General features: G+C 31.9%; 1 protein-coding gene across 1 annotated transcript in view; it reads right to left on the bottom strand.

Annotated features, from left to right (window-relative positions):
* Positions 1-16,471, bottom strand: part of LOC134684384 (xanthine dehydrogenase/oxidase-like) — a 45,924-nt gene that overhangs the window by 20,339 nt on the left and 9,114 nt on the right. Inside the window, exons 9-22 of the mRNA XM_063543669.1 lie at positions 15,841-15,987; positions 15,322-15,424; positions 14,242-14,384; positions 13,247-13,357; positions 12,680-12,746; positions 10,510-10,616; positions 9,916-10,074; positions 6,412-6,531; positions 5,257-5,340; positions 4,237-4,294; positions 3,568-3,717; positions 3,044-3,123; positions 1,479-1,588; positions 1,111-1,215 (exon numbers count right to left, since the gene is read on the bottom strand). Coding sequence (XP_063399739.1) covers positions 1,111-1,215; positions 1,479-1,588; positions 3,044-3,123; positions 3,568-3,717; positions 4,237-4,294; positions 5,257-5,340; positions 6,412-6,531; positions 9,916-10,074; positions 10,510-10,616; positions 12,680-12,746; positions 13,247-13,357; positions 14,242-14,384; positions 15,322-15,424; positions 15,841-15,987 — 1,544 coding nt within the window. The remainder of the gene's footprint in view (positions 1-1,110; positions 1,216-1,478; positions 1,589-3,043; positions 3,124-3,567; positions 3,718-4,236; positions 4,295-5,256; positions 5,341-6,411; positions 6,532-9,915; positions 10,075-10,509; positions 10,617-12,679; positions 12,747-13,246; positions 13,358-14,241; positions 14,385-15,321; positions 15,425-15,840; positions 15,988-16,471) is intronic.

A 16,471-nucleotide genomic window follows, 5' to 3' on the forward strand; every position in this document is an offset into this window, starting at 1 on the left:
GATCAAATCAGGAAAGTCAAATTGCTACATATTACACTTGATTCAAAGCGTTACCTTTCCATCAAAGTGTTTGGTTTTAGGTGACATTATTTGATGCATTTGTGTGTCTTTATGACTGCTTTGATAACTGTTTTCAAATCATAGAACTATTTTAAAAATTTCTCTTTTCAGGGTTTTATTACATACATGAGAATAAAGACTGGTGTTTGAAATTACTTTAAATAATAGGTACAAAGATACTAAGACTCAACCTATAAAATGTTTAAATAATGTGAGAAATCAGGGTAAAGTACAAGTATTTCTGGAATTGGAAATGATATGGATCATAGGTTTTAGGATTGAGTTCAGTACTTTGGTGGAGTTTGGTATATATTTCTATTTTAAATAAAACCCTTAAACAGACAGTTTTAAATGTCAAGTCCTCCTGCCACAGAAAACTTCCCACAATTCTGTGCATTTCCTTGACTTAACACTACATCATAAGTGATGAAGGAATTTACAAATCTGTATTGTACCTTTACATTTCTATGCTTATGCCAAAAACAGCAAATCCTCGCATAGATTACTGTACTTGTACTTATTTCTTCGCGAATTGTGTATTTCAAACATGTTTGCGGGTATTTATTTATGCGATTTAATAATTATTGCCTTTAAGTTTTGATTTCGAGTGTATTTATTTACGCAAAAATAAACAAACAGCGAAATTCGTGAAAAAAATACACCGTGAAAGTAAGTACAATTACAGTATATGCACAAATTTAAGAAATATGTAATTAATTCAACATTCATGGTTATTCTAAATGTGTAATCTTATATACTGTAGAAACATAATTTTTTTGGGGTTAAAATTTCGTAGTTTTGTCTCTCTATAAGGTTTCATGGGGATTTAATTTCGTGGTTTCCTGAAATGTGAGTGGTAATACATGTAGGTTAAATTTTCGTGGGTATATTAATTTTGTTGATACATGTATATTCTTTCAAACAAAATTAAATCCCCCACAAAAAATTTCTGCTTTTACAGTATACATGCTTGAGGTCAAAATAACATGAATAAGATTCAGTTTATGATTTATTCTGGTTGAAAACATATGAATTTAAAAAAAATCATACCTTTTCGTGATTTGAGCAGCTATAGCACAGCCAGCTGACACAATTAAATTCCTAGTAATCTTGCTGCCATAAGCTCCACCAAGTCTCTTCACCTTGACATTTATACTGAAAATTAACATATTTGAGTCATAAAAGTGATAAAGGTTTGTAAATAACAGCCCAGATTTTACAGTTTTTTTCATGCTAGTACATAGTACACACCTCCCTCAAGATGATGGATTCTATTACAAAGAAAGTCAACAATATGTTAGTGGTTTGAATTGAAATTTATATAAAAAATATATCCTATTTCAAATACACCCTTGTAATTTGTCAATATTCATTTTTCAACTGGGACAACTCATATTCAACTTATTAAGACTGTATACCTGCTTTCTGGTACCCCTAGCACCATGGCAGTAGACTGTTGAGTTAGGTCTATCCACTGTGTAGAGGCTTCAACATCCATGCCATCTTCTGTTGGGGTACAGATACTGATCTGTAAATTATTACGTTATACACATTATACATAGTTAAATTATGACTATGTATGTAATATCTAAAAACAAGACAAAATAATCTAAAACTTAATGAAACAAAGTTCTGTAAAAGTATGATAATTGCACTTATTAAAACACCGGTAGGTTACTCTTTGACTACAAATTATGCCTTATTGAAAATTGGTTCAAAAGCTTAAGTCTTATTTGAACATTTATATCATAGAAATTCAACATCAGTGGACGGAAATGTAGGTCATGAAGTTTCCAAAAATGAACTTGACTGTAAAACATATATACTATCAGTCCACAGTTTTCTGGATATTTTGTTGGTTTCATAAAGGAGTAGGTTCAGTAAGACCCCTTTTTGGACCAAAAATACAGCAGTTTTAAAAAAATGTGAAAATGAAATCTTTTAGCTATTCATTTGAAAGCAGAATGCTTCTGCTACGTAAATATGGGCTGTTTTTGTCAATACGATGCACAAATATTGGGTACTAGCATCGTTAAGTCTTGCTAAATTACTGAAATCTTCACAATTTTAGCATTTCAGTTAAATGTTAGATGGTTTCCGTCATAAATGAAAGTGGCCGCATTAGTGTTCATTCATAATATTGAAATATAAGTTGTATTTGATGATAATACATAACAAATATAAAGGTTGAGGATGAACACGGATGCGGCCATTTTTGTTTTTGACAAAAAGCATATGAAAAGTGACTTTTTTTGACATATTTGATATATTTTTCATATTTAAGCTTGAATCGGAGCGTTTTTTATGACTAAATCAGTTAAAATCTTTCACAAAAAGTAATGGAATGAATTGAAATAGACACTTATGTTTTTAAAAAGTGAAGCCAAAATCGTCTCTTACCAGACCTACTCCTTTATACTTCATCTTTTGTAAAATCAATTTACAACTCAAACAAGAATGTGTCCACAGTACAAGGATGCCCCACTCCCACTATCATTTTCTATGTTTAGTGGATCGTGAAATTGGAATAAATTCTCTAATTTGGCTTCAAAGTTAGAATGATCTTATCAAAGGGAACATGTATACTAAGTTTCAAGTTGATTGGACTTCTACTTTATCAAAAACTACCTTGACCAAAAACTTTAACCTGAAATTTGCAGTATCATTTTCTATGTTCAGTGAACCCTAAAATTGGGGTCAAAACTCTAATTTGGCATTTAAATTAGAAAGATCATATCATAGGGCACATGTATACTAAGTTTCAAGTTGATTGGACTTCAACTTCATCAAAAACTACCTTGACCAAAAACTCTAACCTGAAGCAGGACAGACAGACGAACGGACGGACGAAAAAACAGACGAACATACTATCGTAGGTGGGGCATAAAAATAATGCCACCTATCTTTAATTTATTGTAGTTCACCAACTTGAAAATTATTTCTTCATTCAACTCATACTTTTTAAATTAATTTTGATATTTACCTGAGTTTCCATCTGGAAATGTTGTTGTTCACCAAAACTGATACTTCCAGTTATTTTTTTAGGACTGTTAGCAATGGCAGCTAGAATAAATTGAAACCTGAATAAAACTGATAGACATTTCATACTTTTGAGCCCTACTATTATATTGAAGGAATAAACACAAAGAGATGACATCATCTTTGTACAAGAACAAACTACTTAGTTTTAGTACTACAGAAACCTGTACCCAAGGTAGACTAGCTACCTTTTGCAAGTATCTAACAATGTCACATACCAATAAAAAAATAATACATTTCAGTGTTTGCCCGATGAATCTATTGAGTTTATAAGTTGATATGGAATAATAATCAATTATCTTGACTAGTAGGGAATTGGCACCTCTGAATATTGTTACTCAGATATTGTCTATTTTCATTATATCATTATAATTGTTGGATATGACAATGAAAGTCAGCTTTTTATATGAAAGAACTGTTAAAACAAATATATTTCAGTCCTAATTGTCTGTTCTAGTTTATATCTACCATCAGCATCCCCAGCTGTAACTACATCTCCAGGATTTGGGAAGAAGGATTTAGCTTTGATACCATCCTCTATAGTAAGAATTGGCTGCATCTGATCGGAGTATGTCACCTCTACTTGTCCTGTAGCTCTGTTCGCTGTTTCCTCATCATCTAGATATTCAAACAGAGGTACATTTTAATGAAACATCTATCTATAAGTTACAGCTAATACTTTTAAAAATCAATCTTTAAATTCTGGCAACTTTAATTGACAAACAATCTTCGTTTATAGCGCAGGATTTTCACTGAAAAGCACCTACCAATCAGTCAAAGAAGTTGGTGGGTTTCTTGTTGCTCAGTATTTTTTATTTTATGTTGTGTTTTATTCTTGTATAAAGTTGTTTTTCTTTTTTTTCAGCCATTGTGTTGTCAGTTTATTTTCAACTTATATGAGTTTGAATGTCGCATGGTATCTTTTGCCTCTTATTTACATAATGAAAATGATCAAACATCTTATTTTCTGCAGCAATCAAACATCCAAATTGGTTTTTTTAAACTAGCAATGAGCGTGATGACACATTATAATTAAAACGTCTCACCTTGTTTATAAAGCTTTACTTAGTACTTGGAGTACAAAATTTGGGATAATTTCTAATGATTAAAAATACTGCTTTTTATGAAAATACCCACCAGCAACTATTATCCCTAAGGCCTGTCCTGCATACACCACATGACCACTACATAGAACCTACAAAATTAAACATTTTTTTCGAGATAAAGACAATTACAAAAAATACTGATTAAATGATAAAAGTACTGTATGCTCTTTAAATCATTATACAGTAAATACATTAAGTTAAGTTGCCCATTGCTACATGCATACCGCACCTTTGTCTAGCTGTGTCTTTTGTAACATTGTTTCTTCAAAAACATTTGTGTATTGAATAATTTTTAATATTGAAAAAAAGTTATACTTAAATAAACTGATTTGATAATTTATGATTTTGACCAATGAAAGTCAAGAACTATCTCTAACAGCAACTTTTTAAATATTCTAATAAAAAAAGACATTTCTAGTTTATTTTAGCTTTATTCAAATTAAACAATGTGGGTAAATGGAAAAGCGTCCCAACAACACTATATATATTTAAACAATAATTGATCTTTTAAAAAGTTTCAGAAAATATAATAAAAATCTGAATTCTTACAGACTTTAGCAACAATCTCTGTGCTATAATAAACCAATTCAGATATTGTTTTGTATGATGCCCTCATCATTATACCTATGGTAAATTAGATGCATTTGAATGAAATGATTATTATAATTTCTGAAAATGACCAAAAAAGCTATAAAAAGAGGGCTATCACCAGAATGTTTTTTTACCAACTGTGGGAGGGCTGTAAAGCCAGTCAAGGTTGTAAAACACTTTCATCTTAAATTTTTTTTATTTGTTAGCCACCAATAATGAGGGGGGATAAGACCTTTATCGGGGCTCCAGGATCAGGTGTTTTTAAGCTCAGGATTTCAGGATTTACCCATTCGCGATCTGGGAATTCTTATTTTTGAATATTGGGACCTCAGAATTTCATGTTTTTAAGCCCAGGATTTCGGGATTTCGTGTTTTAAGCCCGGGAATTCAGCATCAGGACCCCTCCTACCCTCCCTCAATAATCTCATATCTAATCTGTCTAAAAGGAACAGCATCTTACCTCTTCTGCCATAGAATTAGGAAAACAGTTATTTTCTCCTGGTATATCTTTTGCTGTTATAAACTTCAATACTCCTGGCAAATTCTAGAAAAGATAATTTTATAACTTATACTAACATGTTTAACCCAGCCACATTATTTATGTATGTGCCTGTCCCAAGTCAGGAGCCTGTAATTCAGTGATTGTCGTTTGTTTATGTGTTACATGTTTGTTTTTCATTCATTTTTTTACATAAATAAGGCTGTTAGTTTTCTCGTTTACTTGTTTTACATTGTCTTAAAGGGGCCTTTTATAGCTGACTTTGCGGTATGGGCTTTGCTCATTGTTGAAGGCCGTACAGTGACCTATAGTTGTTAATGTTTGTGTCATTTTGGTCTTTTGTGGATAGTTGTCTCATTGGCAATCATATCACATCTTTTTTATATTGAAATTCTATGAATATCATATTATGCTATAACATGAAGATCACTTAGAGTTTACATTGGTCAAAGAAAGATAAAATAAAAAATATATCAGAAATTATTGGATTTCCTTCTAATTTGATCTTGTCATTAAACTACATTTAAACATGTATCAAATATTTGCTTCTGTATCTAAGCTAACAAAATATTTTTTGTCTTTTATATATGCTTTTTGTTTAATGTGTTTTTCATTATTAGAACTTTATCTTTTCTCTCATTAGAATCATTTCAAATTTTGTGATGCCATGAACCTTCATAGCTGCATACCTGCCAACTTTTCAAAATGCCCATGGGGTTTTACGTGAAAGATGTTTCTTACAGTCCTACAAAACCTTTAAGTGTTTTTTTGACTTCTTCATGCTTTAACAAGCTCATAGCCATTGTTAAATTAATTGTTTTCTTTAAACTAGTGGACAAAATTGATCTTACAAAATTTCCAAAAGCCTCCATGGGGGAAATCCCCTGCAAATAGTGACAGTTGGCGGGTATGTAGCTGACTATGTGAATGAGTTTCACTTATTCACAAATGCTGTATGGTGACCTATGCTTGATTTCATCTACATGATTTTGACTTCAATTGATAGTTGTGGTATTAGCAATCATACCACATTCTTTATTTTGTTACATTCAATCATTCGAAAAAAAACTAATAACCCTTATAAAATAAATGTTTATACAGTGAAATACAACATACCAGAGCTTTAGAAGGGTCCATACTCTTTAATTTAGCATTACCAATAGTACTAGTAACAAATGCAGCATACAGAGGTTTATGTAGAGGTATGTCATTGATGTACTGGGCTTTACCAGTTGTCTGAATTATACAATACAATAATAAAACTATAATAAAGGACAATTCTTTTTTCAATGCTATTCAAAAACCTATAATGGTGAATGGTTATTTTGTGATTTTTGGAAAATGCTTTTGATGGTAAAAAATGATTTTTCTATATTTATTTTCATAAAACAATGCAATAGAATTTTAAATTTTAATGAAATCTTACAAATTTTGATCATGGTCTAAGAAAACTAAAAATACTAAATCCTCAATGAAACTGTTTTCACTAATATCAGGTTCAAAACAATGTTTACTATCTAATTCATTTTTCTATGACCATGTTTTCATAGTTTGAACATACAGTGAATTGTACATACCCTTTTTATTACTTGGGAAATAATATTTGTAGATCTTACTTTGCTGAACATCATTGCTGTTTACAGTTTATCTCTATCTTAAATAATATTCAAGATAATAACCAAAAACAGCAAAAATTCCTTAAAATTACCAATTCAGGGGCAGCAACCTAACAAGGGAATGTCAGATTCATCTGAAAATTTCAGGGCAGATAGAACTTGACCTGATAAACAATTTTACCCAATGTCAGATTTGCTCTAAATGCTTTGGTTTTTGAGTTATTAGCCAAAAACTGTATTTTACCCCTATGTTCTATTTTTAGCCATGGCGGCCATCTTGGTTGGTTGGCCGGGTCACCGGACACAATTTTTAAACTAGATACCCCAATGATGATTGTGGCCAAGTTTGGTTAAATTTGGCCCAGTAGTTTCAGAGGAGAAGATTTTTGTAAAAGTTAAAGCCGGACGCAGGACAACGTCGGATGACGGACGACGGACGCCAAGTGATGAGAAAAGCTCACTTGGCCCTTTGGGCCAGGTGAGCTAAAAACTAGAAACGAGGAACACGTATGAACCACAACAACCACTGAACAGGTTCCTTTCTAGTTGCAAACAAACGCAGCATGTGTAAACGTTTAAACAGGCGACAACCTTCACCCTAACCCGAACTTATACTAGTATACTCTTATTAGTAACTTTCATGTCCAATTAAAACTGTAGTTCATTTTGATAAACAAATTACAAAAACACAAAAACAAAACGAAAAAATGCAAAATGCAAATTAGTTACATACATGCATTTTACATGATATTTCACAAATCATTTGACACTGACAGGAAAGTGAAACCATTTTCCGTCATTGCCAGTATTCACATCATATTTACAGATAACCAAAATGTTCCATAGTTATAGGAAGATGTGATGTGAGTGCCAATGATACAACTCTCCATCCAAATAACAATTTATACAAGTAAACCATTATAGATCAATGTACGGCCTTGAACACGGGGCCTTGGCTCACACCAAACAACAAGCTATAAAGGGCCTCAAAATTACTACTGTAAAACCATTCAAACTATAGTCCATTTCATCGTGAAAGAAAACAGTTCATTCTGTTCTCAGTTTTCACTTGTCTTTGTCAATTTTCCCTGGCTTCAAATGAAATGAATCGATTAATTATGTTAAACATATTACTTTTTTCTTCTTTTTTTGGAATTTTATTCTCATACACACTTGTCCTGGTCTACACTTATTTAGTTTTTATACATTGACTTGTGATATTTGGCATACAGTGTATAGCCATGACTCAGATATCATAACAGTCTAATTTTGTTTATTTTCTTTGGTTACATCTTTTGACATCAGACTCGAACTTCTCTTGAATTGAATTTTAAATGTACGTATTGTTATGCGTTTACTTTTCAACATTGGCTCGAGGTATAGGGGGAGGGTTGAGATCTCGTAAACATGTTAAACCCTGCCGCATTTTAGCGCCTGACCCAAATCAGGAGCCTCTGGTCTTTGTTAGTCTTGTATTTTTTTAATTTTAGTTTCTTTTGTACAATTTGGAAATTAGTATGGCGTTCATCATCACTGAACTAGTACATATTTGTTTAGGGGCCAGCTGAAGGTCGCCTCCGGTTGCGGGAATTTCTCGTTACATTGAAGACCTGTTGGTGACCTTCTGCTGTTGTTTTTTCTTTGGTCGGGTTGATGTCTCTTTGATACATTCTCCATTTCTATTCTCAATTTCAATATCATTATGACATTTACCGTTGATCTCAAGGTCCAATTAATTGACCTTTAACTTTCATGGTTAAATGCCTTGTTAATAACTCCAAAAATGATTTATACACCCCCCCTTTTTGCCTTGATAAGTCGTTTCTAATCCACCATAGGTTTGCACCCATGCAGAGGACACATTTATTCCAACCCCTACATGTGTACATCATATTAATTCGTAATTGCCTCGATTAGACATTTTATTCCGCACAATGTCTGTATGTGGTACAAGTCACGTCTCTTTTATTCCATTAACTGTTAAGTATCTTTAAAAACTGTTTAAACTCATCTCAAATTATTAAATCTTATATATTCTTGTTTTCATGAAAAGACTTTCACATTGAAACAAAGATTTTGTACTGGTCTACAAATTAAACAAAATGTTTGATGTTGCTTAGTAAGATGTGGGATTCTATACTCAATATAGAATTCGTCCAAAAAATAATGATAATCTAGATGTGTATATTATAGTGTAACACCGTATAAGAAGTATATTCTTAAAAAATAACTTAGCTCATACTTCAAAAAATATAAAGAACCTATTATTGCATTGTTGATATGCACTTGTTATGTAATTTAGTTGTTGATCAGCGTGTAGTGACCTACAATTGAACTAAGTTTTCATTTCTAACTAAACATGTTTAGAAAAAGACAATGTGTATTGCATTCAATTTAATTTGTTCAATAAAATGACTTATTGATTTGTAGTTGGCTTTGATTCAAACATGGTTTGCTGTTGCTAAGCAACACTTGTGTTGCTATGCTCAATATGGAATTTGTAAAGAATAAAAAAAAAGATGCATATGAAAAAATATTGGATGAAACACCAAATGGAAAAAAAATCTTCAAACAACAGCTTAATTCATACTTAAATTGTAAGAGGGGCAAGCACCAATTTTTTAACCGTTGCTAGACAACATTTCTGTTGCCAAGGTTGTTATTAAGCATATAATAAACAAAATCAAAGGGTATTTTCATTTGTGACTTCAAAATCTTCTTGGACAAACAATATAATTTGCAAATATTAAAATTTTTACTGATAAAGCAATTAATATGTGATAATTTTCATTCTTCATAAAAACCGTTGCTAGGCAACCTTCTTTTCACCGGAACACAATAAAATCATTATTTTTTCAAGTGTCTACACTAAGACCATCATTGATATCAATTTAAACTTATTTGGAGAGGGGGCCAAAAATAGCCCTTATCATACCTTGTCCTTTCTCATTTGCAAGACATTTATTGTTTGACTGAATATAAACTGAGTGTTAATCTACATTACCTGATTCATGGCCTCTAATTTTATCAGGGGTTCAGTAAGGGGCCACTCCATTGGTTTGGTATCATATGACTGCTGTCCTGAAGATAGGGGTCTCTGTAGGGGCAAGGCACCACTTCTAAATTTAGATCCAACAGTATCTCCTAACACCTCCAAAAAGTACTGAAATACATAAAAAAACTTCAATATGTTTTTATTATCTAGAATATTCGTTAACTATAGATTGCTTTTCATTGTGAAACTGATAACCAGATTATTGATAAAAAGTTGTCATGCAACTACTACCATAACTGCATTAATATTGAATATCAAGCTGCCCTGTATAAACAATGCCAACTATAAAACGGAGTTGATGCAAGATATATGGTCAAGTTGGTAGAAGTATATTCTCTATGCTCATAAAATGTAAATATTCATGTACTAGAGCTAATTTACCTAAATCAGTAAAAAAAATACACAGCTGCACAAATGCTTAATTCATATGAAATTGTTGTATTTCAAAATCCTTTCTCAAATTTATAAAGATAAGATAATTAACTTATATTTTACAATTCCATGGATAAAGCAAGCATGAAGACTAAACAGAAAAAAACATACACTGTACAGGAATCCAACGGCAACATTTTTTCTGTACCCAGCACTTGGTTCAACAGAGTCAATGTTAGGGTCAGGATCTAGTTCTGATGCTAGAGTTGTTAAAGCACCTACAAAATATTGTACAGTCAAAATATATCAAAGTCTATAAATTATTGCAAATTGCACCATTTATTTTTTCTTCTATTTTAAGTTTTCTCAGTTCAATGTATATTTGAGGTACAGACTTGCCTTCAGTACAAAACAAAGAATTCACTTCTGGAAGAATTTTTTTTAAAACTGTTTTATAATGATATCTTGTGAAGTCAGCATTTTTTTACCCCACTCAAATAAAATGTGCCTCAATTCCTTAGACATATAGTGACATTGATGTTGTTAAGAGTGTTAAGAGTGTTCAGTGTTTTGTGTGACTTGTGTGTCTTGTGTTGAAATGCCTCTATAAATTGTGTAATTTAATCAAAGAGCTGAATAGCTCTGAGGGGAAAGACGGCCCTTGTTTTTATTTAATTATTTTTTTGGAAAGGGGGGTATCTTTTGATAGTTTTCATATGAAGAATGAAAAAGAGAACAGCTAGAATATGTAGAAAGGTTGACAATATTGAAATCAATTGTTGTTTATGTAATTTCATTTCCTTAGTTTAGGATTCAATTTGGACCAATGGAAGAGATCTGCATCTTCTAAATCTAAACATTTGATTAAAGTTGATAGCTAACTATCTAAAACTCAACTGAATTCTGTCATTTCACAACAACAACAATATTTTTTGAAATCTTGATTGTGTACCACTGAACTGCAGGCTAGGGCCATTTTCCATTTTTTGTGACAGTACTCTTTGATTTTTAAGTTTTTTCTTAAGAAAGTGTGGACTGAAAAATCTATTCAGTTTTAAATTTCCATTGTTAAAGTTCCGAGTTACAACTCTCATCACAGGGAAACAGGTACTAATAAAAAAAACAATGAGTGATGTAAACTGTGTAAAGCTTGTTTCCAAATCTTAATTTTGAAATATTTGTAAATAATAAATGTTTAAACTACAAAATGATTTTTTTTTTTTTTTTTTTTTTACCATTACAATGATTATGTAGGTACACAAAAAAATAGTTTTAATAGAAGACTACTAATCCAATGAAATGTCACATTTGAAGTGTTTAAATACTTTAACTTTTATTTTAGTGGATAATTACTCATCAATTGAGGTGCTCCTGAATTGGAGGAAGATTCCCAGAATTTTTACAGAAAAAAGTGGTCTCACTAATTAGCGACAAGAAGAATTTTTAGCGACAAGAATAGTCTTCTTGACGCTTCTTGTCGCTTTTTGACGCTTCTTGTCTCTGATTAGTGAGACCCGAAAAAAGTAATAAAATCGTTTCTTTCCCCTGTCTCATGTAACCCCACGATCTTTGTTTATTTTGAAAGTTGTTGACCTACAAATTAAAGTATTGTATGTTGATGTTTAAATCATCTACAGTAAACAATATTATGTTAAGTTTTAACAAATACAAATTTGTAATTAGTGCACGATCTCTAAGAATGATTTAAATAACCAGTGAACTGGTGAAGGATATCCCTGCTTCTTCCAAGAATGACGTCACTATAAAATACAATGTAGGTTGGATATATTTAGAATATCTCGTCATACTAATTTTTCCGGATTGTAAAATAAACGTAAATAGTGTAAAGGAGAGTTCAAGATACGATAATTTCGTGAGAAACAGAAGGGAAATGTGTAAAAAAGTGTTTAAAGTCAAACTATTCATTTCTGGGTCTCCTTCTCTTCAATCTAAGTGAAATTTGTTGGGGGTTTTCCACACTATAACATGTATAAAAACAAAATGAATGATTTGAGGGAGTGTACTCTGGTCAACCCCATAGTGGATTGACGGCTTGAAGCCGTCTTCCCCCAAAAACAAAGTTTCAGTACTTCAGGAACATGAAGACAAATTCCTTTAAGGAGACATGTAATGTGATTGTAGTTGAAGTACTGAAATCATAAAGATATATATGTACAACAGGGGCGGATCCAGCCATTTTAAAAAGGGGGGGGTGGGTTCTCAACCCAGGACAAAAGGGGGGGGGGGTCCAACTATATGTCCCCTTTAAAATGCATTGATCGGGCAAAAAAAAAAGGGGGAACACCCTCCACCCCACTGGATCCGCCAATGTATAACAAACCTTGAATAACTTTGACATCATTAAGTTCCTTCCCTTGTAGATAGTTCTCTGTTTGTACAGCATGAACCTGTTGAAAAGTAAGGTTTTACATGAGAATACAAAAAATCACATATAAAATTCATAATCCTTGAAATTCATATACGATAATAGCACTATAGAAATATTCCCCATAATCAAAACAAGTGAACCAATCAGATCCTAAATCTCAAATGCTTGTTCCTGAATCTGTTGTTTATAAAATCAACATATTTTATATTAGATGTTTATCAAAAAACAAAATACTGTTTGAACATTCAGGTCAACCAATTATTCCTTCCTTCCCTTTTTTTGTCTCGGACGAAATCTTCTTAATTCTCAGCTTTAGATTTATGCTCACTTGTTATTCAAATCCATTTCAATTTATATTTATTTGGCTAAAACATTTGCATGCTTTGCAAATAAAGGTCATATAAAAATTAAAACAATTTTATTTCTATCTATTATCTAATGCCCTCCCAAGTTATGTTCATTTTGTTTTTAATTGACATAACAGTTATTTGGAAAATAATAGTTCAGGCTTTCACTTACAAAATCTTTAGATATTCCTGAGAAAACAATACATGGTTTTTCTTTCACAACAAACTTGTTACTCTTGTCAATTTTCATTCTTATTCCAGCATTTACAAATGAATGTGAATTCTGAAAGATAAAAAGTAAATACATGAATATCTAATAGGTATTTAAGAGTTATTAAAGCAAAATATTTCATATAAAGCAGAACAAGAAGCTTTCAGAGAGACATAGGGAAAATGTATCTACTAAACTTCTTTTTTTGGAGTACATAAAATTGAGAATGGAAATGGGGAATGTATCAAAGAGACAACAACCCGACCATAGAAAAAACAACAGCAGAAGGTCACCAACAGGTCTTCAATGTAACGAGAAATTCCTGCACCTGGAGGCGTCCTTCAGCTGGCCCCAATGTATGTATATTAATAGGATGTTGTAACAGTTAAGGATTTACTTTTTAATATTTTAAAGATGTAAAGAGATGTGCTGGCATTACCTTCCACAAGATGTGTGAGTGTTTGTGTAAAGGTGGTTTAGGGGTTCCACTACTGAAAAACTGAATTACAGACAACTTCCACAGTAACTATGCCTGTTACTATTTCTTTACAACAACAAAAAAAATACAACCTTAAATTGAAGTCATAGACCTTTTTAATCATTCAAAATAGGAATATATGACAATAAGTCTATTTTCCAATAAAAAAAAATTCAATTACTGGAGAATCATTTATTTTTTGTATGTATAAATGTTTAGCAGATTGAGGGACATTTTTGTGGATATTTGATTTTGTGGTTTGGACAATCTCTGCATACAAAGCAATGAGGAAAATTTAAAATTAGTTGAACTCATATGTACCCACAAAACCCATGAAAATTGGTACCCAACAATAATAATGAATCCATAGTAATCATTAATTTAAATCCAAGTAAAGCTTTACGTTTTTTTATGTATTTCAATGTAGATCAATATGTGACACTTTAATAAACTATTATTTATCTTATCTTATCTTTACCTCAGCTCTTTGTGCCACTTTGTACATCCTAATTATGTAGTCTTCACTCATGGAATGTAATATCATGGCTGCTATAACTTTGTTGGTCATATCTGTCTTCAGAAACTGGCTGATAGGTATTTGGTTAGATCCTGTTTTGTCAGCTGTAAACATAGTAAAAGGGGTATTTCTAATTGTCAAAAACTATCATGGTCAACATAGGCATGTCTTTATGAGACAACTGATGCCCCACTCATACAATATTTTGTGAGCTGAACCTGATACAGGTAACATGGACAGATTAACCAACCCAGACAGACATGTACACCTAACAATCTTTTCATTTCCAAAAGATTGTTGACTCTACCTGATAATTGCTTATTGCATCTGAGAAACAGACATAATATGGACAACTAAATGTTTAATGAGGCTAAAAAGCATGTACACATTACATAAATGTAGACAAACTATAGTTATTTTCTGTGTCATTTGGTCTCTTGTGGAGAGTTGTCTCATTGGCAATTGTACCACATCTTATCTATATATAGTTAACATATTGCTTTAATTGCAGGCGCAAATTAAATTTTGAAGTAGATTCAATCTATATAAAACAAGTGAAACTGCGAGCTACTGCTCACTGATGATACCCCCGCTGCAAGTGGATAATATTAATAGTGTAAAAATATGCAAGTGTTCGGTAAACAGGAAGTTGTCGAGTGATGAATCTGAAAACACATCACACAGTATAGCTGACTTATATAAATCCTGAAATCAAATTTCAGAAATCCTTGTATTGTAGTTCCTGAGAAAAATGTGACGAAAATTTTCAACTTGCCTATCATGTGTAAAATCATACAAGAGTTCAGTAAACAGGAAGTTGTCAAGTGATCAATCTTAAAACACATCACACGGTATAGCTGACTTAGATAAATCCTGAAACCGAATTTCAGAAATCCTTGTATTGTAGTTCCTGAGAAAAATGTGATGAAAGTTTCATGTGATGGACTGACAGACAGAGGTATAATAGTATACCCCCCTTTCTTTTTAAAGCGGGGGAATAATTATTACCATCCCCCCCAAAAAAATGAAAAATTTACTCACCAATGATAAGTCCTACATTAGCAGCTTCTAGAGAAACATAGATATCTGACTGGAATTCTGGATGTAGATGTTTTAACATTAGATTACCTGCCCAGCATCCAAGCTGCCAAATAAATGAAAAAAGGACCTTAAAGTAAAAATATATATATGCTCTTGATTCTATAGTTGTTCCTTTTATTGGCTGAATACCTTTGGTTATAATGAGTAAACAAATCAGAAATGGGATAAAAAATTGTCTCATTGGCTCAAATTAAACCAAACACCTGCCATCAACACCAAGCATCTCAAATGACAACAAAATAAATAAGTTATAACAAAAGGCTGTCACTAAAATATTTTTACTCTGTAAAATAAGTTTTTGAAGATGTCACTCAGTGTGTTTTTGAAGATGAAACACAGTATATATTTCAAATGCTAGAAGGAATTATTTTTCTGTCTTAATTTAACTTCAATTTCTGCCAAATGTTTCATTAAAATCAATTTTAAATAGATTGGTTGCAAGAGCATAAAGATACTCACACTGCGTACAGATCTAGTGGCAACTTTCTGTAACATATCTACCAGTTGTGTAAAGTAATCATATGATGATGTTAGCTTGAATCTTGTGAATATCTCAATCAGCTGAGTGATTGACAGATTTCCTCCTAGGATTATTGATGAGTCAACCTTCAAAAATATTTAATGAGATTTAATTGAAAATGAATTATGTGCTGTAAAAGTAAAATTGGTCAATGTTATTTCAACACATAGGAAGCATAATTAACAAGTGAAACTGTCAGCTACTGCTCACTGATGATAGCCTGCCGCAAGTGGATAATATTAATAGTGTAAAAATATGCAAGTGTTCGGTTAATAAAAAGTTGTCGAGTGATGAATCTGAAAACGCATCACATGGTTTAGCTGACTTATATATAAACCCTGAAACCAAATTTCAGAAATCCTTGTATTGTAGTTCCTGAGAAAAGACTGAAGGACTGATGGATGGATGGATGGATGGATGGACAGACAAAGGTAAAACAGTATACCCCCCTTTTTGAAAGCAGGGGTAGGGGTTATAATAACTAGAAATTAACAGCTAATAATCAAAAGTTCATATACACATATTTAAATATGCCAAAATCAAATTTGTAAATTGAAAACATAATGATAA

Source organism: Mytilus trossulus, chromosome 9 (assembly GCF_036588685.1).
Source record: "Mytilus trossulus isolate FHL-02 chromosome 9, PNRI_Mtr1.1.1.hap1, whole genome shotgun sequence".
In the NCBI taxonomy this organism is placed as follows: domain Eukaryota; kingdom Metazoa; phylum Mollusca; class Bivalvia; order Mytilida; family Mytilidae; genus Mytilus; species Mytilus trossulus.